This window comes from Cricetulus griseus, chromosome 2, assembly GCF_003668045.3.
Source record: "Cricetulus griseus strain 17A/GY chromosome 2, alternate assembly CriGri-PICRH-1.0, whole genome shotgun sequence".
NCBI classification, from domain to species: domain Eukaryota; kingdom Metazoa; phylum Chordata; class Mammalia; order Rodentia; family Cricetidae; genus Cricetulus; species Cricetulus griseus.
This window is the reverse complement of record NC_048595.1, coordinates 244,336,104-244,360,772: the sequence shown is the minus strand read 5'-3', so window position 1 is coordinate 244,360,772 and position 24,669 is coordinate 244,336,104. Positions and strand designations below refer to the sequence as shown.

Genomic DNA, 24,669 nt, shown 5'->3' with positions numbered 1-24,669 from the left:
AAAAGGTGCTCATGTCCAGGCCCCACTCTCCTAATTCTGTCATAAAGGGTCATGGCCCTGAGCAATTCTTCCAGAGGGTAGCTCAAATTAGAGAGAACTCAATGGGATTTTGGTGAAAACTTCAATTTTTGGGTATCATTCTCAAAACACAGGTGAGTTGGAAAGCCCATCCTCCGCGGTCCTACAGAGATACAGCAAGGAGAGACCCAACGGGCCAAGTGGTAAGAGTCAAGTGGTACCCTCTCCTTTCTCTATTTTCCCTGATCTGGCCCTTTGCTGGTGGTGCTGGTGGATGGAAGGGACTCTAATTTAATTGATTCATCAGAGCTACCATTTTAATCAATTAATAGCAAACAAAATGATTCTCTAATCAACCAGCTGTACAAGGGCCCAAGTTCATGCTGAAAGTTAACTCCCCATACCTGGGACGCTTGGTCATAGGGTGACTAGCAGAACTCATCATGGTTTGTGTTTCAGTTAACCAACTGAAAGTAGCAAAGCCATTTTTGCCTGTGCTCCAGCGGCTGAACACTTTTCCACAACTTTTTTTTTCTAACACTTTTGGACCCAAGTAAATAGAATATATTGGAAATGAGTTGATGATTCTTAGAAACTTTTATTTTTATATTCTTTATGGAAATATTCCTGACATTGAAATCATTGCAGATATGGCAATAGTAACAATCTCTGTAGCTATTTTTCAACATAGCTTTTTTTCATAATTCAAATTTTTCATACAATTTTTTCCTAGGACTGTTTTTTCCCTTAAATTATCCAGTTGTCAATAGTCTGAAAAGTAGTCACTTTTGCCTGAATGAAAGTGCCATGGCATAGGTGTACCTACCACTACTTAATACCTTGTTAAGGAACCCTCAATGGAAACTTGGAAATTAGACAGCCCTATAACTAACTACTCAACATTTTCATTGCTCTTTTCCACTACCCAGTTTCCTGTTTTGAAGCACTCTGCCTTTGTGTAGAATTAATGTAGAGTGGCCATCAGAGTGACCTGCCTCTTGAGGCAGATAGTCTCTTTCACTGCAAGTGTGCAAGCATAGGAGGGGCAAACAGCTCATCCCTAGGGCAAGTGGGCCGACGAAGTGAGATGTTGACAACTTGGTTACTTCCTAGCACTGGGATTCTGTGATGTTGCTTTTCTGTTTTCTACTTTGTGTGGCTTCATGCTTATATTTCACACCTCTTCTCCATCTTAGCACATGGATTTCCAGAGCCTCACATTCAGGACATGTTATGTATTTCTGTAGTTGCACCAGACTCTAACAATGTCTAACCCACAGGTGCCGTGCTGTGAGTGCTTGTCAATGAAGAGGATGGTACTGGCTTCCTGTTAGGCCATGAGTATGGGAGAATTTGGGATGACTATGGTTAAGAACTGTGGATGCGTGTCATGGCAGCAGAGATGGCTTAATAGTTAAGAACACATACTGTTTTTTTTTAATATTAATTTTATTGAAAACAGATCTTTTTCCATACAATATATTCTGATTATGGTTTCCCCTCCCCCAACTCCTTCCAGTTCCTCCCCTCTTCACCTTTCATCTACATCCACACCTTTTCTCTCTCTCCTCTGAAAACAAACAGGCATTTAAGCACTAATAATAAAATAAGATAAACTCCAACAATCTGGAATAGGACAAAGTATACAAAAGAAGAAGAATCAAAGAAAAGTACAAGGAACATGTATAGATGCAGAGACACAACATGTTCTCACACAAGGAATCCTATAAAAGCACAAAACTAGAAGCCATAATATATACAGAAAGGACCTGTAAAGTTTGAAAAGAAACACCCTGATGCAACATTATGAGACAAAGATCCTAAGATGCCAGTGAGTTCTATTTATGTTGGCCATCTACTGCTGGGCATGGGGCCTGCCCATAAGAGTGGTTTATTTCCCCAGTGAGACTCTCTTGGAGAAAACTAATTTTTAACTTGCAAGTGGTTATTAATTGGAGATAGCTTTTCGGTTAGGGATGGGAGCACATGTCCATTTCTCTTCTCAGCCCTAGAATCCAATTTGGTACAGACCCGTGCAGGCCCTGAGCCTGCTTCCTCGGTCTCTGTCAGTTCACATACAAGCACATACTGCTCTTACAGAGGACCCCAGTTTGGTTCCCAGTACCCACATTGGGCAGCTGATAATTCACTGCCTGTGAATTCAGCTCCATGGGAATCTAACAGCTCAGGCCTCTGAAGGTACTTGTACTCGTGTGTACATAGCCAACTCTCTCACACAAAATTGAAAACAACTCTGTAAACAACAAGAAAAGCCACAATATCCTCCCAAAGCCCCCAACATACACAGATAACAAGACAATAGTTCTTTAACCAACCAATCAAACAAACAAACAATCAAAAGCTACTATGGAGCCGGAGAGATGGCTCAACAGTTACATGCATTAGCTTCTAGAGGATCAGAGTTCGAATCCTAGTATCAAGATCATAGCTCCAAGGAATCCAGTGCCCTCTTTTGGCCTCTGTGGGCACGATCGCACATATGGCATACATTCATGCAGACATAAAAATATAAGTCTTTTTAAAAAGTATTATGATTTTAAAAGTTTATTTATTCCCCCCATTTGATTCTTGTAGCTCAAAGGCTAGGGACTACAAGAATCATGGGGATAGGACTTTACAAGTTCTCCTTCTCTCCCTTCTCCACCGCTTTCTCTTTGCTTTCCCCTATTTATTGGGTGCCTACCATCTGCCAGATACTGTGCCAGGATTATTTTCAAAATGTTCACGAAGCACGATTATTAGTTATATCCTTCCTGACTGCCCTGTTTCCGAGGGAAAGTTGTTGGCAGCCAGAGAAGTGGGGAATTTCTCAGTTATAGTCCTTTGGGATACTGGGGCTGAAGCTGGCAGAAAGCCTGGATCCCAGACTGCTCAGCATCTATTACCCTTCTGAAGCAGAGAAACCGGTGTATTGTGTCATCCAAGACGGCACTATGCATTAGCTCTCTTTGGGTAATGTAGTGGTGGCCATCATGTTATACAAGGTAAAACATTTAGCCATAGTCAATACTGATTAGATTTCCCCCACACTAAATGATGTACACCCAGGAGGTTTGTTTCTAAAATCGAGTATGGAAACATTAGAACAAATGCTGGCAGTTACTGTTCTGGTTTCACCTTCCTGGCTGTGTTAATTCTACAGGCTGTGGTGGGCACTGTCTTTCCTTTCCTTGAACATTGCAGGAAATGCTGCATAATTTTCCTTAGGAGTACCTGGGTTGTAGGATTATTCCCAGTCCTCAGTGCAGCCACCAGCTGCCATGAGCCACATGCAGATGCCCCATTGTCCAGCAATGTGTTATGACCTGTCCTTTAAGTCATCTTTCCCGAGAGCCCAACAGAAAGGGGTGGGGATTTCTGCTGGATCTCGTTCTCCATCAATGTGTCATGACCTCATATATTCAGAGGAGTTTCAGGTGTTAGCTTATATCTCATAAACCTTTGAAGACATTTGGGAAACCATTTCCCATGGATTGTTTAATTTTGGGTGCTTTACCCATAGTAAATAGACACAGAAGAGCTTGTAACTGCTTAGTGTCATGTGGTAGACTGTGCAGGGTTTTGGAGACAGAATGACCCAGTTTGTAATTTTAGTTCTGATTTATTTACTGTTTAACTTCACTTTGTACCTAATGCTAAGTAGTATATACCTGTCTCGAAAATTGAATAACCAAGATTTGGCTAATATTTATAACATGCATGCCTGCTAGTTGTCCTTATTAATATACTTGGGAAATGTGGTTTCCCTACAATAAATAAAGACTGTGTTAAATGAAACTCATTTGGCACAATGGTGGCCTAGGCAGGCAATTAGGATTTAGAATTTCAACTTCATACAATGTCTTTTTTTTTTTTTTTTTTTTTTTTTTGAGAATTCCCTACCTATGTTCTTTAGGTCCTGTCTCTCACAATATCTTGTTTCCTGCCCTGGGAGAAAGGTGTGGTCCACACATTGTCAACCCAGTCTCCTTAAGATTCAAAAATGGGCCATTCTAAAAATGAAACTCAAAGATAATAGAAGAGCCAGGGGAGGAAGAAAGGCTATGTCTAAGGCCTTCTCCATTCACTCCATAGGTAATAGAAGAGCCAGGGAAGGAAGAAAGAGGCCTTCTCTACTCACTTCATAATAAACTTATTTCTTTTGTTAAAATTTTATCACCTGCCACCATAGACTTTGGACATATTTTAGTGGACTTTCCATGTATATAGTAGGTATGACTCCCTAGTCTGCCAAGCTGACTTAAAATATAGCTGTGATTATATAATTAACACATTCTCATTGTTGTAGAGAAGTTATCTTTACTGAGTTTATTATATTCTGGTAGAAAGATCACTAACCCCAGTGAAAAGTGACAACTCCCTGACTTTTTTTTTTTTTTTTTTTTTTTTTTTTTTTTTGGTTTGTTTTTCAAAACAGAGTCTCTCTGTGTAACAGCCCTGTCCTGGAATACACTTTGTAGACCAGGCTGGCTTTGAATTCAGAATCTGCCTGCCTCTGCCTCCTGGGTGCTGGAATTAAAGGCGTGTACCGCCATCTGACAACTCCCTGACTTCTTATAAACATCCATCTGTGTTTGGTTGCAGTAAGATCCAGCCTTTTGTGAGAGGTGCCCAGCAGAGTGTTTCCTTTTGTTTCAACTCTCAAGGCTGAGCTCTCTCCACCTGGAAAGCTCTGACCAGGTGTTCACAAGACTTGGAATGATTGATGCACAGTTGTTGTTGGAGGTTTCTTTTTTAAATTTGCATGACTTTTTAAAGCAGAAAGCTGGTGGATTCCAAGGTTTATTGTCCTCTCAGTAGTACAAGCCAACATGGAGGATCTCTCTGTCTAGCAGGTGATGCCACACCCTTCCCAGGCCAGGAAGGTTGCAGAACTGACTGACTCAGGCAAGCCAGGCAGAGCAGGTTAATTGCCACAGAGACTGGCAGTTGCTTTATGCTGTTCTCATGGGTGGCTTTTACAACCTGACATGAGCAAACACAGCTTCTACAGAACACATTTTAGGAAATTAATTGCCCCATGATGAACATTCATAATGTCAGAGTTAGAAGTTAACAGACTTGGAACTACTAAAATAAATCTTTCAGTTGGGAAACAGCCATAGACCAAATAGAGTAAGTATAGCTTGACCTTCATGCTGTATTAGCTGGAGTGCAAATGCTAGTTTCATTATAAGCCACATAAAATAAATTTGAAACATAATTTCTTATTTTCATATAGTATTTCCCCAACTCATTAATTTAGCTAAGGATGTTTATAAACATAAGGTATAGGTATGAAAAACTAGGGAAGAAGTGATGAACCAACAAGATGCTTGGGGTAGAAGGAAGTAAGGTTTTATATCCCCCAGATCTAAAATGGCGGAGTTCACTGTGCTGCTGCTGGAGAAGGAAGAATGACCCCAGTGGAATAGAGTGGGCCATTTGCTTACCTGCTCCATAGCATCTGCTCCCATGTTACTTTGTAGTCAGAGAGCTGTTGGCATTTGCCATGTCAATAGCATCAAACTTTAATTGTATGTCTAACATGTCAGAGCAAAAATAAAAACTCATGCTTTCTAAGCATTTTAATTGTAAAGACAAAGTTCGCTATAAAGTCATCATTTTGCACAGTTTTGAATAATTTATGATAGCATATAAACTGGCATATGGGTGATTTGTTAATCACCAAGATGGGGATGAGGTTACAAACAGACCCCAGGAGGCCAGTGGGTTCCTGCTCTGGGCCCAAATGAGAGAAGGCAGAATTAGTTGTCTTAGAGTATGTGGAAAATTTGGAAATGTGGAAATGCCCTTTATGGTTCTTTTGAGACAATTTTAGGAACAGTGGATGTTTTAGCAAGACCTTAGGCTTGTGGCCTTAGACATCAGGTAGTTGGCTGCTGAGCTGGCTCAGTCAAGAACCCTTGCTTCCTACTGAGTCTAATGACTTCATTTGATGCTACTTCATTTGAGTCTAATTCCTACAGATTGTCCTCTGACCTCCACATGTGCAGACCAGCACCGAACTTGATAGGTTTTTGCCCATCATCAGGGTTAAAGGGAACCAAAGGTTCATGTCAGGGCCCAAGGTGGCATGCAAGTCTGAGGAATGCTGAGAAGTGTTTGGGAATCAGAGTAAAAATAGAAAGGACAATAAAATGTGTTGAGGCAGAGAGAGGAATCAATACATCAATACAGATTCTTAATGAAAAGAGAGGACCTATGAGAGGATGCATTGGCTCGTGAGTGCACAAGACAGCTGCTTGCACACTGTCAGCCCTCCCCCTTATTTCAGTCATGCACACACACACGGGTGTCCATGTGTGTTCATGTGTGTGTATGAGGCTTTTTTTTTTTTTTTTTTTTTTTTTTTGAGACAGAATTCCTGGCCTAGGGCTTATTCAGTTTGGTTAGGCTCTCTGTCCAGCTAGCCCCAGGGATCTCACCTGTCTGTTTCTGCTTCCCCAGTGCTGAGATCATGAAAGTGTGCCACTGCCTTGGCATTTTTGTGTGGGTTTTGGGGGGTTGAACTCTGCTCCTGGTGCTTGCAGGGCAACCTCTTACAGAATGGCCACCTCCCCAGCCCTCCCCAACTTTCCCAGCCCTCCTCCACCTCCCCAACTTTTTGTGATCCAGCCTTCTCCACTTCTGCTTGGTGGTGGGGACAGGGGCTTTCAGCAGCTTCTGTGTTCTCACCCTCACTGGCCTCACTTGGTTATGAGGCAGGACTTCCCTCTGCTCAGGGAAACAATGAGTTTCTCTCTCCTTCCCACATATAAAATCAGGAACTGCATCTGAATAGCTTGTGTGTCACTTCTGCCCTCACTTCCTACAGGGCTCCTGGAGAGCTATTGAGTTGGGCTGCCAGGTCCTCAGGGTAACCTGGGTGAAGTGTTTAACAGCTCTGCAGGAACCCAAGCCTGTGATGGAGTGATCTGATAATCTTGTTTGGTTGGGGAACGGGTGGGAGGAAGGTATGGAAGAAGTGTGAGATGAAGGTTCGGAAGGGGGGTGTGGGATGAAGGATGCCACAAGGTCCGTGCAGCAATGGAGCAGGGTGGTCCAGGGACCTTTGGTCTCCTGATAGGAGAATCACCATGTTGCTGCTTTTTTCTGAGTCTGAGGACACTGGGAGTCCAGTGGCTCTATGATCTGTCCCTTAGTGACCCACAGTCTTTACTTGCTTTTTAAAATTTTAAATTTCTTTTTATTGGTCCTTTTTTTCCTTCTACCTTAACTCTACTACTATGTTTTTATGCTAATAACTATGTCAGATCTTTCTGGGACTTTTACAAAAAGGAATGAATGGCTGGAAGGAAGCCCTGTGATGGAAGGTTTGTCACGATTACCAGGAAGATGAGAGCAGAGCTGAGATGTGAATGACTGTGACATTTATCACAGATGCGTGATGTTCTGTAGTAGGTGTGTTCTTGCAGGAGTTGCATACAAATTGAACTTGATGTGATTATTTTTACAATGCTACACATCTAAGTTGAGTGTATCTGGAAGCCTAAAACCATCTGTATCGTGCTATTTCTGGTGCAGTCTGCTTCTATGTCTGCTGGACACCTTTTGCAAGATTAATTAATTTACGGTAGTTTTTCTCTATACCAAAATGGGACATCATTTGATTGTAAAAGAGAGTAGTTTAAGCTATACAGAAAAATACATATCATTGCTGGAGGCAGCTACGCTTACTACTATACCACCTGCACGTGCAATATAAACTTGTCTGCAATTATTTCCACACTGTTTCAAGAAACAGTGGTGGCGCTAGAAGGATGGCTCAGTATACTGGGTAAGAGAGAGGACTGCTCTTGTGCAGGACCCAAGTTCGGTTTCTAGCACTCAGGTTAGAGAGCTCATAATCACATGTTCTCCATCTCCTGTGGATTCCATGCTGTCTCCTGGGCTTTCTAAGCACCTGCACTCACACACACTCGTACCCTGCACCTTCACAAATGTACACAATTTTTGAGTATCTCTAAAAAAGAAAGAAAAAAAAAAAGCCAAGTGCTTACTATTCAGTCAACCAGTAAAGTCAGTGCTTTGTATTATCTTAGTTTTAAAACAGCCTTGGACTGGAGAACTGCTGTTATCTGTATTTTATAAAAAAAAGAGTGAGACATAGGAAGGCTGTGTGACTTCCATGGGGGCACAGGCACGACATTCTGAGCCCCTAACTTGAGAAGAGACCTTATAGTATTTTATGATTATAGATCTCATTGTAGAAAAAATATTATAGAATGTATACTTGTATAAAGTAGTAGCTAGAGCTTAGCATGTGGCACAGTGTCAAAGAGTACTGTTTTCGGGCCGTACTGATCTGTGTTTGAGTTACAGCTTGGCAGATTTTGGCCAGGTAGAGTTAAGCGAGTCTCCCGTTTCCACATCCTCAATTTGACATATGTAGAAATTGACTTGAGCTTTGGACTAATGCATGGGGGAGAAAGTCCACATTACAGGTGCCTAATGTGAGGCAGGTTTATTATTAAGAGATTTCGTAAATACAGTTCAGGGTGGTTGGAAAGCAGCAGAAATAGGTCCTAGAACAGATGGTGATGGACTTGGCCCCTCATTCTCAGTGCTTCGGGGAAGAGTCTCTAAGCCAGCATTTCTCAACCTGTGGGTCGTGACCCCCATCAGGGTCATATATCAGATATCCTGCGCATCAGATATTTCTATTACGATTCATAACAGTAGCAAAATTAATGTTATGAACTAGCAATCAAATAATTGTATGGTTGGGGGTCACTACAACACAAGGGACTGTATTAAATGTCTGAGAATTAGGAAGGGTGAGAACCACTGCTAAGCAGGGGGTCAGACTCTGGCTTCTTCCATAAAGGGGAGCAATGAGATCAAGTTATGTTTGGTCTCTTTCTACCCATGTTTCCAGCACCCTTTTCCCTATGGGACCAAGCTCATGGCCAGCAGAGGAAGTCAAGCATAGTGGTGACTGTCCCTTGTCTACTTGGTGCCATCTGTGTTTGTTCCTCGCTGACATTTGAATTGACTGGTAGCAGTTCTTCTGTACATGGAGAGCAAGTGTTCCAGAAGCAAACAGCCGCTGATGGACCAAATGCATGTCCATATACACACCACCCATGCAGTCAGGGCTCAGCAAACATACATGCGGAGCTTAGTTTTCTGTGGAGGGTTTCTGATAGAAGTTTCTAGTAACTTAGTACTTATAAGACATTGAGAAAAGAAAAATCCATCGTAAGTTACTTTCTTCAATCATTTTTTTCCTAAAGTTAAACACATAAATTAAAGAGGTCATGAGACTTCAGTGTTTCTAGGAATGTGGTGCTGTTTCGTTATTCTTTTTTTTTTTTTTTCCATATATGTCCAGAAAAGGTAGCAAAGGTGGCATTTGTCTTGACTTGGTTTTGCTGATTGACCATCTTATCCTTTCATTCTTGATGTTTCATCTGTCATTGCTGCTTTATAAGTGCCCAGTGGACTTTATTATTTATTATGTATACAACATTCTGCCTCCATGTATGCCTGCAGGACAGAAGAGGGCACCAGATCTCATTACGGATGGTTGTGAGCCACCATGTGGTTGCTGGGAATTGAACTCCGGACCTCTAGAAGAGCAGCCAGTGCTCTTAAACTCTAAACCATCTCTCCAGCCCCCAACATGTACCCTATTTTATGTGTTTATACCTGAGAAACTAGAAAAGTTTGCAGTCTGAATCCCACTCTTCTCACCCACACTAGAGTTTTAGTTTAGGATTAGGTGACTGAGTTAAAGACACCTAAAATTGAATAATTTCAAATATTTCATTTTTTTGTTTAAATACATGTTTCAGGTTGAGGGTGTAGCTCAGTTGGTAGAGTGCTCACCTAGAATGCATAAAAGTCTGGGTTTGAAACCCAGTGTTGTGTAAGCTGGCTGTGGTTGGCACAGCCATGATGTCCCAGTACTCCTGAGTTGGGGTAAGATCAACTCAAGCTTACCTGCAGATAGATACACAGGGAGTTCGAGGCCAGCTAATGTGCTAGAGACTCTACCTAAAAAACAGAAACATATGCACGCACACACACACATTCACACATTACACACACACATGCATGCATGTGTACATGCACACACACATATACACAGTGCACACATATGAAGTATTCATGATGCTCTCTGTATTTATTTTGATAGTTTAGTTCCCTTCTAGGGAGATGACTGCTTATTTACAACAAAATTAAGACAAATGAGGAGAAATCACTCAGTCAATAGCAAATGCAGTGTTTCTTAATAAGCAGTAGGTATGTGTGAACCAAACTTGCACACGTAGCAGTGCTGTGAGAGTTGACGTTATGCCTTCTCAGTTGAAACAAACCACTGTTGCTTGCAGATAGAACTTAAACATTTGTGCATATCTTAGAATATGGAAGTTTTGATCCTACAAGGGGATACATGTTGAGCACCCTCCTCAGCATGGTCTCAGAGCTTCCCAGCCTTGTTACTCTCCTCACTTCATCAGCTGCCATGTGTAGAGCAAGGTGCCATTAGCCACACAGGCCACACTATTGGTATGTCAAGTAGTGTTATGTCATGCCAAGCTCTTCTTGATCCACTTGAGAAGCATTGACACAATTTACAAGATCTACTCAAGTGTCATTTCCTTCCTTCTACATAAGGACATAAAGCTTTGAGTATTTTGTCTTTTATTTGACAAGTCTTCTTCATTTTTAATTAATGTTTTTTTTAAAGATGGGGTACTTGGCCTGGAATTTGGGATATCTGTATAGCTAAGGAGGACCTTGAACTTCTGATCCCCCTGCTCCTCTTGACTGCTAGGATTAGAGGTATGTCCCAGGTTTTCCAGCTTATGAACCAGGGCTTTGGGCATATTAGGCTACCAATGGAGCCACTCCTAGCCCTTGTCTTTAGTCTTTTAAATTTTTGTGTTTATTTAACATGTGCAGGTGTTTTCTCTACATGTATGTCTGTGCCCCGTTCATATGCCTGGTGTCTACAGAGGTAGAAGAGGGTGTCAGATGTCCTGGATTGGAGTTACAGATGGTTGTGAGCTGCCATGTGAGTGGTGGGAATTGAACCTTGGTCCTTTGGATGCACAGCCTGTGTTCTTACCTGCTGAGCCACTTCTCTGGGCCCTTAGTCTTTATTTGTATATTCAGTTTATATTGTTCCTCTTTTCTTCAGAGTATCTGTGACCTTTCATTATTTACTACCATGCATGTCTACTGAGTTGTAGGTTTTCTGAAGGAAGGACCATGTTGGGTTCATTTCTATATTCATTGTGCAGCTGCTTATCACAGAGAGAGGGTGTTTTGTGGATGTTTCTGGAAGGAAAAGTCGAAGTATGGAGGAGAGGTGGTAGAGAGAGGAGTGAGGAAAGAAGAGCAGACAGGGAAGGAGGGACGAGAGGAAGACAGGAAGCTGAAAGGGCAAAGAAGGAAAGAAGGGATGGAAGGAGGAATTGTGTTGTGACAATCATATGTGCTACTTAGCACTGAGACTTTTCAGTGGAGAATGAAGTACTGTGAATGAAACTGGAATTTCCCCGATCTCAAGTCAATCATCTGGTCACTGGCATTTCTCACATTTCCCTGCCTGCCCAGCAGGCTAGGTATACTGGGCAGGCTAAGTTTTGTGGTCAGAGAACTCCAGGTTCCTATTTCCGTGACTGTGGATCCTGTACAGGTTTGGTAAACTCCTGGTGTATTCTCTAACACTCATCTTACCTCATGAGAAGCCTGTGAAAACAAAGTCGGATACTGTTTCTGCCCCTGCCTGGCAAAGCAGGAATCCCTCTAAATGGATAGAGGAAGCTGCCCCTGTTATTGGTGGTATAACCTATGGAAGCCATCTCAGCGTGGCATTTCTCCTGACCTGGGTGTGTCCATATTGTGTATAAAGAACCAAAGTGGCAGCCATAAATTATGATTTATGTTATTTGATTAGATCGGTTAGCAACATTTACTCAGCTGACCGACCTTGGTGAGCACAGCGTTTAGGATGGGAAAGTATGTCTCCTTTCTGCTCCAACTGAGCCCTAGTTTAGAATACAAGCTTAAAAAGGAAAGCATGCGTTATCACAAACAGATGCTTTTGTGAAATAACCAAGAAATAAAGAGTTGGCTCTTATGTCCAGCTCTCTTGAAATAGATGGCTACTTAGATGCCCACAGAGTTAAGATTCTAAGCATGGCTTCTTTTTCAGGCTCCATGTTTTCTGCTGGTCAAGAAACAATTGCATGAGAACATTTATACTTACGACATGTTCTTTTGTCCCTGAAATGATTTTTCAATGACATTCATCCTTCTACTGATACTCCTGTGAACCCAGATTTGTGTTGATAATCCCTACCTCATTTTTTAGAATTCAGAGTTGTCCATCTCAGTCTGTTTTGCACTGAGTGATCCAGAGTGGCCTTAGTGACAAGTCAGGGACCTTGAAAATTCTCACATTCCAACGGGAACAAATGCAGGAATTGAAATTCAGGGAGGAGACTCCATGGTTTCTATATGATAGGGATTTATAATGTGGACTCAAGTAGATGCTACAAAGAACACAGAGCAAGTCCCCAGGAAAACGAACTGCAGAGAGTCTGGCACCCCCATGAAGCAGATTCCAACAACAGAGATAGTGATCACCTGCCACTCTCATGCTGGGTGCCTATTTAGTTTTTACTCTTGAGCAGATTGCAGTAGATGATATGTCTGATACACAGGAGGGAAAAAGAAAAACAATTTATTTGGCTCCCATTTACACTCACAAGTCACTCCAGTCAATTTTATGGAAAATATTTTGATATTGAACACAACAGAAAACTATGATTCACAAGAAAAGCAACTGAGAAGCAGGCCTGCAGCTGTGAGATTACACACATTGCAGTTGAGATGTCCCTTAAAATAGTGAGGTGTCAGGAAGTCATCCACGGGCTAATTGCAGAGTGACAAGCATGAGACTAGTCAGCGAACCCGATTTGACCCCTCCCCTGCGGACTGTGAATTGCTAAGGTTTCTTCCTAAAATGTCTGGTAATTTTTTTCTTTCTTTCTTCAGTACAACCAGCTTTCTGGGCTCTTCTCCTGATTTTCAATAATTGGTTTCTTTAACAGGTGCAGGTTATTCAGCTCACCAATTTTCTTTTCCCCTCTGAAATGCAGTGGGATAGTTTGTGTCTTTCAAGGACAGACACTGTGTCATCTTGTTTGTCCCGGGATAAAATTGCTCATGTATTTAAATATTAATCTCAATGTTTGTATAGTTGATGGTGACGGTCTCCATCCCATTTCTGATAGTAAGGCATGCTTAACTAATTTTTGTGCCCGAATTAGATCTAGATAAAGCTTTACCAGTTCCACTGATTTCTGCTCCCAAAATCAACTCCCCATTTAGTGTTATTGATTTTTTGTAGAATCACCCAAGCTAAAGTCTGGTTCTTGGAGGGTGGGACCAAACCGAGCTCTGCATCCTTCCTGTAAAGCTGACCTTGGGGTTAAGCAGTTCTCTTTTTCTGTGTTGTTGATGTGGCAGTTTTCGTAATGGATCTTTAAGTTTTCTAATTTTCTAATAAAGTTCTTAATAGTATGACTTTTGTTAAAAATTGGGGTATGTTTTGTTTTCCATTTAGCCAAAATACCCACATTCATTTATATTCTTCCCTTCAGAGAGTCTATTCATATCTATTCTCTATCTAGCTCATATCTATCTTTAAGTAATGCTGAGGACTGAACCCAAGACCATACATTTGCTAGGCAAGCACTCTACCGTGAGCTAAGTCCTCAACCCCACTAAAAGCCTTAAAGTATAGGATTTATTTTGAGTATCTTCAGTCTTTGAGCTGTTTTGAGGGGTGTTGCTTAGCTTCAACCTTATTGAAGGATTCTCGAGATATCTGTTATGAACTTCTTATTTGATGCTATTGTGGCTTGAGACTGTGGAGTGGGTGTAGTCACTGCTTCCTCATTTTCCAACTTGCTTTATGGCTGAGAAAATGATCTCTCTCGCAAACCTTTTCTATGCACTAAAAATGATTTTTATTCTGCTGTTGCAGAGTGGGGTCTTGTATAATTTTTATTGAGGTGGATTTGTATTAGTGTAGTTCAAAAAAATCTGTATTTTCGTGAATTTTGCCATGCCATATGAGTTCTTGAGAGTGGTCTTGAAATCTCAAACTGCAATAGAGACTTTCCATTAACTTTTTAATTCTGTCCGTTTGCCCCAGGTATGTATGTGCTGTAGTTTGAGGATGCTTCTCCTACCCAGGTATTGCCAGTGAGGTGCATTGGAGGGGAGAGGCTTTCAGCATGGGACCAGGGGCCTTGATAAAGGGGCCATGCCAAGCACCTCGGTGCCTGTGTGCCTTTCTGCCCTTTACCATGTCTGGACACAGAGGGGACCCTCACAAGTGCAAATTCCAGAGCCTTGATTTTGGAATTTCCTCTAGAACTGTGGGAAATTGTGGGTTACTTAGTATTCTAGCATAGGAGTATGGACAGAGAGCACTTTCCTTTTTGGGAATTTTATACCCCCTTGAATTGATTCCTGTATATTATATGATCTCTCTCAAGTAATAATTTCCAAGCTGTTCTCGGAAATCTGCATTGTCCCGTATGGATTATTTGGCCTTCTTTTGTTCATCATCACTGTGGTTCATCTCCCATCCTTTACCTTTGATTATTTTTTGTGTGTGTGTGCCTTTATATTCGTAGTGAATTTTTTGGTAGATGCCATAGTTAACTCTTGGTTTTAACCAAATTAAAAAATCTCTGACCTTGGGGCTGGAGAGATGGCTCAGAGGTTAAGAGCACCGACTGCTCTTCCAGAGGTCCTGAATTCAATTCCCAGCAACCACATGGTGGCTCACAACCATCCATTATGAGATCTGGTGCCCTCTTCTGGTGTGCAGATATACATGGAAGCAGAATGTTGTATACATAATAAATAAATTATATACTTGAATGCCCCCTTAAAAAAAAAATCTCTGATCTTTAGTTGTTGAGTTTGAGTCATTTGCAGAATTAGGGACTATAGAAGAGAAGCATCTCCTAGGAAAATGGAGGCAAGAGAGTCCTTAGGGAAATTGAGTTACAAATACAGCTTTGTCTTTCCCCATCCTTGATATGACACATGAACCATGGTCTGTAGGGCCCAGGTATAGGAGTCATCCTAAACCATGTGAGTTGGGAGCTCCTCTGAGGACCTGTGGCCCAGGGACCTGGCTCCATACTGCAATTCGGGAGTAATGGGACTCAGTGAAGGTACTGGCTGGGCTAATAAGAAGTGTGAATAAGAAGTCCCTTCTCCTTCCAAAAAGAAACCCAAAGGGCTCCTAACTTTGTCCTCGTTGACAGCTTTGGCTGTGGCTGCCTGGACAACTGCCGCAGACCCTCCAGACTGCAGGCTATGTGCTTGTGTGACCTCATCTACTCTCTATTTCTCTGAAGATGACAGCTGATACTCATTTTAGTGGCTTTCCAGTCCCCATCACAGTTTATAATTGGCAAGGGAGTGTGAATAGAAGGGCACGCCACCTGTGGCCCTCTCCTCTTGTGTGCCCTTTTGTACCTGAAGCACAATGCTTTCCCCACATACATCTTTTTACTGAATCTAGAATCAAATATACCTATATCAAACTATATTCTAAGGGGTTTAGTGTTTTATTGGTGTGTTGTAGAGAGAGCCTGGGTGCTGACCAAGAGCAGCTTCATTTACGTGAATGGTTTCCTGGGACATACAGCCAAATCCTTCTGCAGAGAGGGGTCCAGGGACAGTGTCAGTTTAATGTTGAGAGAAGCCTTGCCTGTCCTTTATCACACCTCATTATAGGAAATGTGCAGGCCTATGTGAGTGCTATGATAACTCTGTGACTAACCCACAGGTCTGTAGTTAGTGCCTCGTTTTAACTAGGTAGACAAAAGACAAGATGACCACAGTTAAGAGCAAAAGTCCTCTTCCAAGATATTCATAATTAGGTTTCTGGAACAGCAAGTGTAAAATATGCAAGTACTGGGAAGATGCTGAGGTAGCCTTCGTTCAGATCCAAGGGAAGTTGTTCTTTTCATTCCTTTCCTTCACTTGTTTTCAGCCCCCAGTCCTTACAGTGTAACTCACACTTTCCCTAACTTTTAGCCCGTCTACCTCCATCTTCCTAGTGCTGTGATTCAGGCATGGGACAGCCATGCCTGGCCATTTTAACAGCCCTGACTGAGACCTGTATGGCCATCTTTGAGTATTCAAAAGCATCACCAAGGCAGCTTTCCAGACTGCTTTGCAGTCCCCAGTGACTGTGAGCAGTTGTTTGTGGGGAACTGCCGTCAAGCCCTACAGGCTACACATGCTCCTCTGTCACTCTCACCTTTGCTGGCAGCCTGGCACATTTTTCTCACACAGTCTTGTCACCTGTGTCCCAAGGCCTACCTTGCCCACATTTGCCTCATGATTTCACCTTTGTTGAAAACACTCAAGAGTTAGGTGAGGTATTCTTTTAACACCAAGTGTTGGCAACTTCAGTTTAGTGTGAGATGCACAGGCTTATGGAAGCAGAAAGCCCATGGGGCCCCAGCGCCTTTTCTTTGTGGCAACAGTAACAACCTCTCCCATTTCCCCCACTGCTGTTTCAGTGTCAGGTTCTGTGTTGCTTTTGTTTGTTTTGATTTTGAGACAATGTATCCTTGCCACCAAGGCTTGTCTTGAACTCACTGGGTAGCCAGTGGTGATAACCCTAACTATGGCTCCTCCAACCTCTATCCTCCAAGTGCTAGGGTTATTGGCATGGCCATCAAAGGTATCAGTGGCTTTTAATACTCCATTTCTCCCTGGGTACTTCCTTCCCATTTTCTGACCTTTGCTTCCTTGCTATTATTATTTTAATCACATTGGAAAGCCTCTTAGGTCAGGTGCTGGACCTGGGGAACCTTGTCCTCTTTTCTTGCTGCCTGTCGTTCCATGCATCCTTTTATAGTTTTTCGGCATGGCATGGCGTGATGGAGCCAAGCCTTCCTACCAGCTTTTCTTTTGTGTGTATGCCTTTGAACATTCACAAACCTCTCAGCTTTTCTTTTGTGTGTGTGTTTTCTCTTGATAATGCAAACAGAATCCATAGGGCTTACAGTATAATAGAATATGTTCTTTTTGTAGCATGGTGACAGCCACAGAGCTTCTGCTGTGGCCTCAGGGGTCAGAGGAGCTCTGCTTTCCCAAATAAGGCTTTGACACTTGTGTAGTGACAGCTGCTAATGTTCTCAGGTGTGGATGTTCTCATTTTGATGTGTCCCCGCTGTGTGTGTGTGTGTGTGTGTGTGTGTGTGTGTGTGTGTGTGTGTCTTTCCCCCTTCCTTCATCCTCTCTCTCTTCTTTCATTCTTGTGCTATATTTTCTGCTTCTTAAGAAATCAATTTACTGTCTATTGGTTTATTCTTGTCAGTACAAATAGGCACTTAGATGTTGTCAGAAGGCAGTGGCAATCTCTAGAGCCTTTCATGTGACATCAATCCAGATTTTGTTGGGTCAGCTCAACTCGTATGTTAAAAGACCAATGGAACCATACTAAGACTCACCTAGACGCTCTGAAATTTTCTTGCCACCACTGATGAGTTATTTTTGTTTTATGATCACAAAAAATTAACCTTATCACTGACTTGTATTGGTACCAAAGCACTCAAGTAAACATAAACAAAGCCAGAATAATAGGTTCAGACCATGAATAAAGGGTGCCACATTCTTATTGAGTTGCGTACTCCTCATTGCTCATGTGAAGTTTGTTGAAAAATATCTTAACTTTGTGCCTTTCAGGACATACTGTGTTGAGCAGACTTATTCCCATTTAGTGAATGATATTTTGGGATAAGTTCATTTTTTAGCCCAGAGTTGTGCAGGCCAGAGTCTCACTTACCTCCTGTCACAGCCTCCTAAATGCTAGGATTATTGGCCTAAGCTACCACATTTGACTGTGTTTTGTAGTTTTAAAAGAATTTCTATTATACTTTTATTTTTTTTTTAGGATTTTCATGGAAATCATGTAGCTGGGTACAGTAGTTTATGCTATAATTTCTGCATTTGGAAGTTTGAGACCGCTGGCTTGTCATCTGTTTTGGCCATTCTAGAATATGTAATGTGTTTCATGCCATCCTGGGCTACCGAGTCTCAAACACTACCACTAAAGATATTTCAGGCAGATTTCTCAATATGATATCAACGGCACAAGTTCATCTGTTAAGAAGGAATGAAAGTCAGTAAACCAAGAAAGGATAGTTTTGACCATGAGTTTGATGCTTTCTTTTGTTAGGAATATTTTTGTAAGTATCTTGCTGGAATCAAAAGAGAGTTGTATATATTGTCATAACTGTGATGGAGGCATCAGGGAATGGCCTTTGTCTTGTGGGTTAGGATGACACACTGCTGTCCTTATGCAAGTATTAGGCAGAGGAAAATATAGCATAACTTTAGTCTGAAATGTCTCTGTACATTGAAGTAAGTATACTGAAAACTGTAAGACAAGTTCTTGCTGAAATGAAGATTCTGACTTCTTGGACAAGGACGTTCTTACAGAGTTCTGTGATAAGCCTTCCCAGGACACACATGTGCATGCATGCATGTACACGTACATACAAACGTTTCAGGGTGCCATGTGTCCTAGCTGGCCCTAAGCTCTCCGTGTAGTCCAGGATGAGCTTGAATTTCTCATCCTCCTGCCTGAACCCCCCCCCCCCCCCGAGTGCTATGATTATCATTGTGTGCACCTCGCCCAGTTGCTGTGAGATAATATTAATAGACTGAGTGGGTTTGCAGCAAGTATGTGGAGAAGCTTGAGTCCAGGTCTGATCTGGAAGATTTGCTAATTTGATTATCTTTGTTTGGTTAATGAAATAATTAGTTATTGTGGATTGTTAATTTCTGATCATCATTGGGAGAAATATTTTGTCTTATTGATCAGGTTCATCAGGCAAAATTAATTTAGATTTTTCACATAGATATTTGAATTATTCTGGAATTCTCTGCTCTTATTTAGATTTAATTTTACATTTAACATTTCTGGCCGTGTAAATTTGTGGCCATGTAAATTTCTGGCCACAGTGTGCTATTTATATAGGGCGATAATAGCATTCAAAACTGTTGCTACTGCTTTCAAGGATTTCAATAAAAATTCACTAGGCAGAACCCCAAAAACATTTATTGAACTCTTATTGTGATGAATAAACTGTGCCATCTGTTAGCAGAGAGGAAGGGAACAGAGACTTATCATAGTTTCTGTACTCAAGCCTGTGTGTGTGTGTGTGGGGGGGGGGAGATACGTGTACTTGTGGGTGGATGCATGTGTACACGCAGGTATACACGCACATGTGTATGTGTGCATATAGAGGCCAACTGTTTCCTTGATCACACTCTGCCTTATGTTTGGAGACAAGGTGTCTCAGTAAATCTGGAGTTTACCAATGGGGTAGACTAGTTGGCTGGTAAGCTCCAGGGCTCCTCTTCTCTCTGCTTCCCCGGTGCCAGGGTTACAGATGGGTACACTGTGCCCAGATTTTTATGTGGGTGCCCAGCATCCAAACTCAGGTCCTGTGCTTGCATGCAGGCATGTTCCTGACTGAACCATCTTCCCAGCCACTGGACTATATATTTGCGAATTCATAAAGAATGTTCATAATTAATAAAAGATTTAAAGAAAGCCAACATGATCTCATTTTGTTTTATTCTCTGCTGCCTTTCTATAGGCTGAGAGAATATAGGCTATATTTCTATAGGCATATAGTAGATACTTTAGACATACTTGTTGAATAAATAGCCCAATGACCATGTACTATATATACAGAGTTACTGGAATCCAGTAGCAATTTGCCCATCAGCTGAGCAGGGCAAAGAAGGTTTCATGGAGTAATTTTGATTGGAAGGGGAAAGGTAGGGTTGTCTAGTGATAGGGAATGATCTTGAATCCTCTAAGGGTATTGGAATTCAACCACGGAACTGAGGCAATAGTGGCTGTTTGGGCAAGTTTTGGAAAGTCTTGAAATGTAAGCTTGTTTCCCTGCTAAGTAGAGACTGAAAGGGATATTTTATCTTATTTTTTTCATTAACAGATTAAATGTTTTTTGTCTGTTTGTTTTTGAGACAGGATCTCACCATGTAGCCCTGGCTGGCCTGGAGCTTGATCTGTCTGTAGATCAGGCTGGCCTCAAATTCACTGAGATCCTCCTGACTCTGCCTCCTAAGCACTGTGATTAGAGTTGTGTGCCATCACTCCCAGTCTGAAAGGGACATTTTAGAAAAGTTAATCTACAGGCATTTAGTCAGGTGCCTTGTAGGCAGGAGAAATTGTGAAGCACATATTGACAGTGTTCTGCAATTACGTGTGCTGATGAACGTGTCAAAGATAAGCACGTTTTCAGTTTGATTGACTTGGATAATAGTAAAAGCATGAACAAAAATAGAACAGCCAGGAGGGAAATTAATATTTTCTGGGAAGGCTTTTATATTTCAAATTTCTCTCTTTAGGAAAGGTGTTGAGGCAGGGTCTTCCTCTGTGAACCATACTAGCCTGAATATGAGAATACAAGTCTGTATCACAAACCCAGGGTATTTCAAATGTCTTAACATTTAAAGTCATAGAGACATTGACAGAAACAACAAGGTACACAATATTAGACCTGAGAGGGATTTTGGAGAATGGGTTATTAATTAATTAAATCCAATCTTATTATCTTACCAGTGAGAAAGATGACTAGAGTTCTGGAGCTGTCCATAAAAATACAGTCCCTGGCCTGGATGTGGCACCTAGGTCAGAGATTTAGAAAGTCATTTCCAGAGCTTTGAAAGTCACTTAGATAGCATCTGGTTTTCTCTTTTAAATTTGAAGAGCTGTTGTACAAATAGTTGCATGTAATGCATGTGGAAATATCACCTACAGGGTAAATATTGTGCTATAAGATTGAAAGCAAATATTTTAACTATGAGGCAACATTCCCATGCATTCTTATTAGTAAAATCTGAACTTTGCCTAAAGCTATATTAGTAATGATGTTTTCTTTTCAGAATATCATGATGTATCTGGTTAGTAGATTCTTTGTAATTATCTCCAAGTCATAGCTTACTCAATTCTGAACATGTTTTGAACTGCACGTGTGCTTAGACTTCTGATCTTCGGCACCATCTTGCCACATTTGAGGGCAAAGCAGTTGCTAAGGCATCTCTCTAGGTTGGTCATAACCCATCCTCACTTTCATTGGTGATATCTGTCCCTAGGCAGGTTGGGTGTGGTTATCAGCAGAATTGGTCCTGCATGTGTGGTGTAGACAAATAACTGGGCTCTGAAGGCAGTATGGGACCAGCAATTACCTCTGGCACATCTTTTGTGCTCCAAGCCCTGTTATAGATGAGGATAGAAAACAGTATCTCTCTTCCTGCTTACACTCACTGTTTTCCTCCTGTCCCAGACCCGAACATGCAGATGTAGCACTGGCTTTGTCATCATGAGCCCTTGGGTGATTGTCCCACAATGAGCTCATCTTACTGTGTGCAGTGTGATGGCTTCTTCAGCACCATCCATCTGATTTCCAACCTACATCATTGGAGGGAGGGAGTGTGCTGAGTGGACTTAGTGGAAGATGCCCTTTACTTTTCCCCAATTTGGAGAGTGGCAGGGTGGGATGTATAGCATGAGAACATGGGAGAAGTAGCTCTTTTTCAAAAGAGTAATGTGAATACTTTACATACACCTGGATCATCACCAGCAGGAGAGCAGAAGGATCATAAAACAGTCACATCTAGGAAGTTACCATCAGGAGATTTTTAAACACAGAACGCTGGCCTTGCAGTCCTGTTTTAAACTGCTGCTGCTGGCATTGGTTACTGCATTTGCCTTGATGTGAGTGCTGGAGAAAACCGGTATCTATGCCAAGCATCTTAAAATGAATGATCACAAGTCATGAGATGACAAGGGACTCTTGATTCCCTGGTAATTAGCATTGGAGAGGGAACAGCAGATCAGATCTCCTTGGTGAATTCATGTGCCTGGGACCTCAGGTGGTAGGCACAAGCAGTAGAGGAACACAAAAGCCCTATGGAAATGGGTAGGCCACAGCATTTCGGGCCAGGGCATGTCTAATGGACTGTCTTCAGCAACAGACAGGCTCATGCTTGGACAAATGTCATAAGAAAAGGCAACCCACTCTCGTTGGATTTATAGATCCCATTTGGCAGAGTGAAGGACACTTGCTCTTTTAACTAGCTGAACTAGCTGGGCCTGGTGGCCTCGTTGCTATGGCAATATGAGCTCAGTGACCTCTCTTCTCTTGTGGAATGTAGGTGAGAAGGACCGAGGGGAGCCTGAGGATGCTGAACTGGTCAGGCTCAGTAAGAGGCTGGTGGAGAACGCCGTGCTCAAGGCTGTCCAGCAGTATTTGGAAGAAACGCAGAACAAAAAGCAGCCGGGGGAGGGGAACTCCAGCAAAGCTGAAGAGGCCAATCAGAATGGCAAAGGCAGTGATAACAACAGGAAGTGAGAGTGGAGCCTATTCCAGCTGCTCTGTGAAAAGCATCCCGGCCCCTCTGCGAAGTCGCAGCCTGACTTGCAATGTGCTATTTAAGGGTCTTGTTCGAGCCCCGGAGATCGCCTACCACATCGATGATTGATGTGTCGGCGTGGCTGCGACACAACAGAAGAGAGTGGGGTGCTGGGGCCAGCAGAAGAAATTAGTCTACAGAAGAACAGTCCCGAGTTCATGTACCATCAAGCATGCACAAGGGCGAGGGGGCACCTCCGGAAGGCACGCGGGCCGAGGGACTGGACTCGCCGCCGAAGGAATACTGCCGTTTACATTGCTTAGAGCATCTGACTACTTTATCTGAGGCCAAAACTTGCACACAGCTATCAAGTACTGAGTTCAGTTTGTCACTGTTGAAATGATCATGTGTGTAGTGAGTCCACAATGTTTCACATTTGTCCCCACTGTACTCTTACCATAATCTTTATTTGCAGTAAATTAAGTTTCATGTAAATTATATATTTTTGGCAAAACGCAATCTTTTCTATGAAATGTGGGTAACATTTTAAAGGTTTTTCAGCCTTATTTTGATAAGTCAGTGTGCCATATTTGATGTATTTCATTGATATTTGAACTTTAAATGTATTATATAATTTTTTCCCCTTAGGCAAGAAACCAGTTGGGATCCAAGACTTAATTAATGAAGCTTTGCACCGAGAAAGGATGGAGCTGAAGTCCAAAGTGAAACAGATAAAGGAACTTTTGCTAAAGCCTGAGACTCAGGCCATGATTAGGAAGGAGCTTTTCGAAGGAAGAGTTCTTAATGATGGTAATCACACGATGATGCTGACTTCAGTGTGACTTTGCTGTAGCTCTTCACTGCTTATGATGGTAAAAACCTTATGAACTCTCAGTCCAGCACATAGCCCTTTGGTAAATAACCAAAGTGTTCTTACAGTTTCTACAAAGCCCACAAACCAACATTTGGTAAGGAATCAACAACTTCTTGCCAAAGAAAACATATTTTTGCCTTATCATCATCATCAGCTAAAGTTGAGTTTTAGAATGTTTGTTTGGGTGTTGACTCATTTTATAGATATAACTTCTTAGTTAGCTGTTGTGAGATGTTCCATGGGTCCTTGCAGATAAAAAACAAAAAGCAAAGAACGTTGATTATGAAAAATCCTTTGTAGACAAAAATACAACAAGACAAAACCAACAACAGTATTCTAAGGGCCGCCTGCCTCCTGTTGATATGACCCTTTCTTACTAGCATTGGCCAGGCTCGTCCAGTCTCACGTTATGTTACATTTGATGAGAATTTGAATGCTTATTGAGTATCCGTACTTGAATGAACACTTATAAATGTAATCATTGCAGTCACTGGTTAAGAATGTTTATGATATCCACATGTATTATTTTTCACTGATGAAAATGTAGTTTGCTTTTTCATTTTTTAGGGAACAAATGTTCAGTGTTTTTATTTTCTGCTTTTCTGAAGATGAGCCCCAAGCTGCACTGTGTTCTTCCCCATTTGTATAGTTTGCACTGGTTCACTTTTGTATTTTTTGGTTGTGAGCCTAACCTTTAACGGCTGAGCCATCTCTCCAGCCCCTGGTTCATTTTTAAAAGAGCATACTTAAAATGTTTCTCCCCATGTGATGTTTATTTGTAACAGCTTTTTCAATAGTCATTTAAAAGTTGCTGCTACTAATAGATGTTGGGGGAAGGAAATGATTAGAGATCAAATGTGTAGTCGTCTCACTTATACAATCCAGTTTGCTCGTGGATTTTGGCTGTTTTTCACTGGGTAAATGATACTACATTAATTCATATTGTAATACTTTTATGAGTTCCTACATTTCCATGCCTCTTAATAAATGTACTGTTTCCCCTGCTGCTTTTCCTTTTCTTTCTTCTGGAAACCACTGGGTGCTTGTTGGTGTCCCAAAGTCACGAGCGGGGTCTCTGTGGTTTCATTGTTTCCTGTCTTTGTGCTAGGGAAGCACGCGATCACATCATCGTCCACTCCCACTGTTTCATGGTCTCACATTAGTCAACTTCATACACAAGTAACAGCAGAACAGAAAATTCAAAGACAACCTAAAGTGAGGTCTTCGAAATAACTAACCCTGTGTCACTAGTCTCTTCATCACAATGATGAGAGAACAAGTTCATCTAGATTACAGAT

General features: G+C 41.8%; 1 protein-coding gene across 8 annotated transcripts in view; it reads left to right on the top strand.

The window, feature by feature from the left end:
• Nucleotides 1-24,376, top strand: part of Akap7 (A-kinase anchoring protein 7) — a 120,349-nt gene extending 95,973 nt beyond the window's left edge. For 4 of the 8 annotated variants that reach the window (XM_027402900.2, XM_027402903.2, XM_027402907.2 and 1 more), the window contains 2 exons: nt 153-221; nt 22,300-23,219. In XM_027402900.2, coding sequence (XP_027258701.1) covers nt 153-221; nt 22,300-22,496 — 266 coding nt within the window. In that variant the 3' untranslated portion in view covers nt 22,497-23,219. Of the gene's footprint in view, nt 1-152; nt 222-22,299 lie in introns of all 8 variants that reach the window. The other 4 variants (XM_027402901.2, XM_027402904.2, XR_003482818.2 and 1 more) reach the window with 3 other exon arrangements.
• The last annotated feature ends 293 nt before the right edge of the window (nt 24,377-24,669 follow it).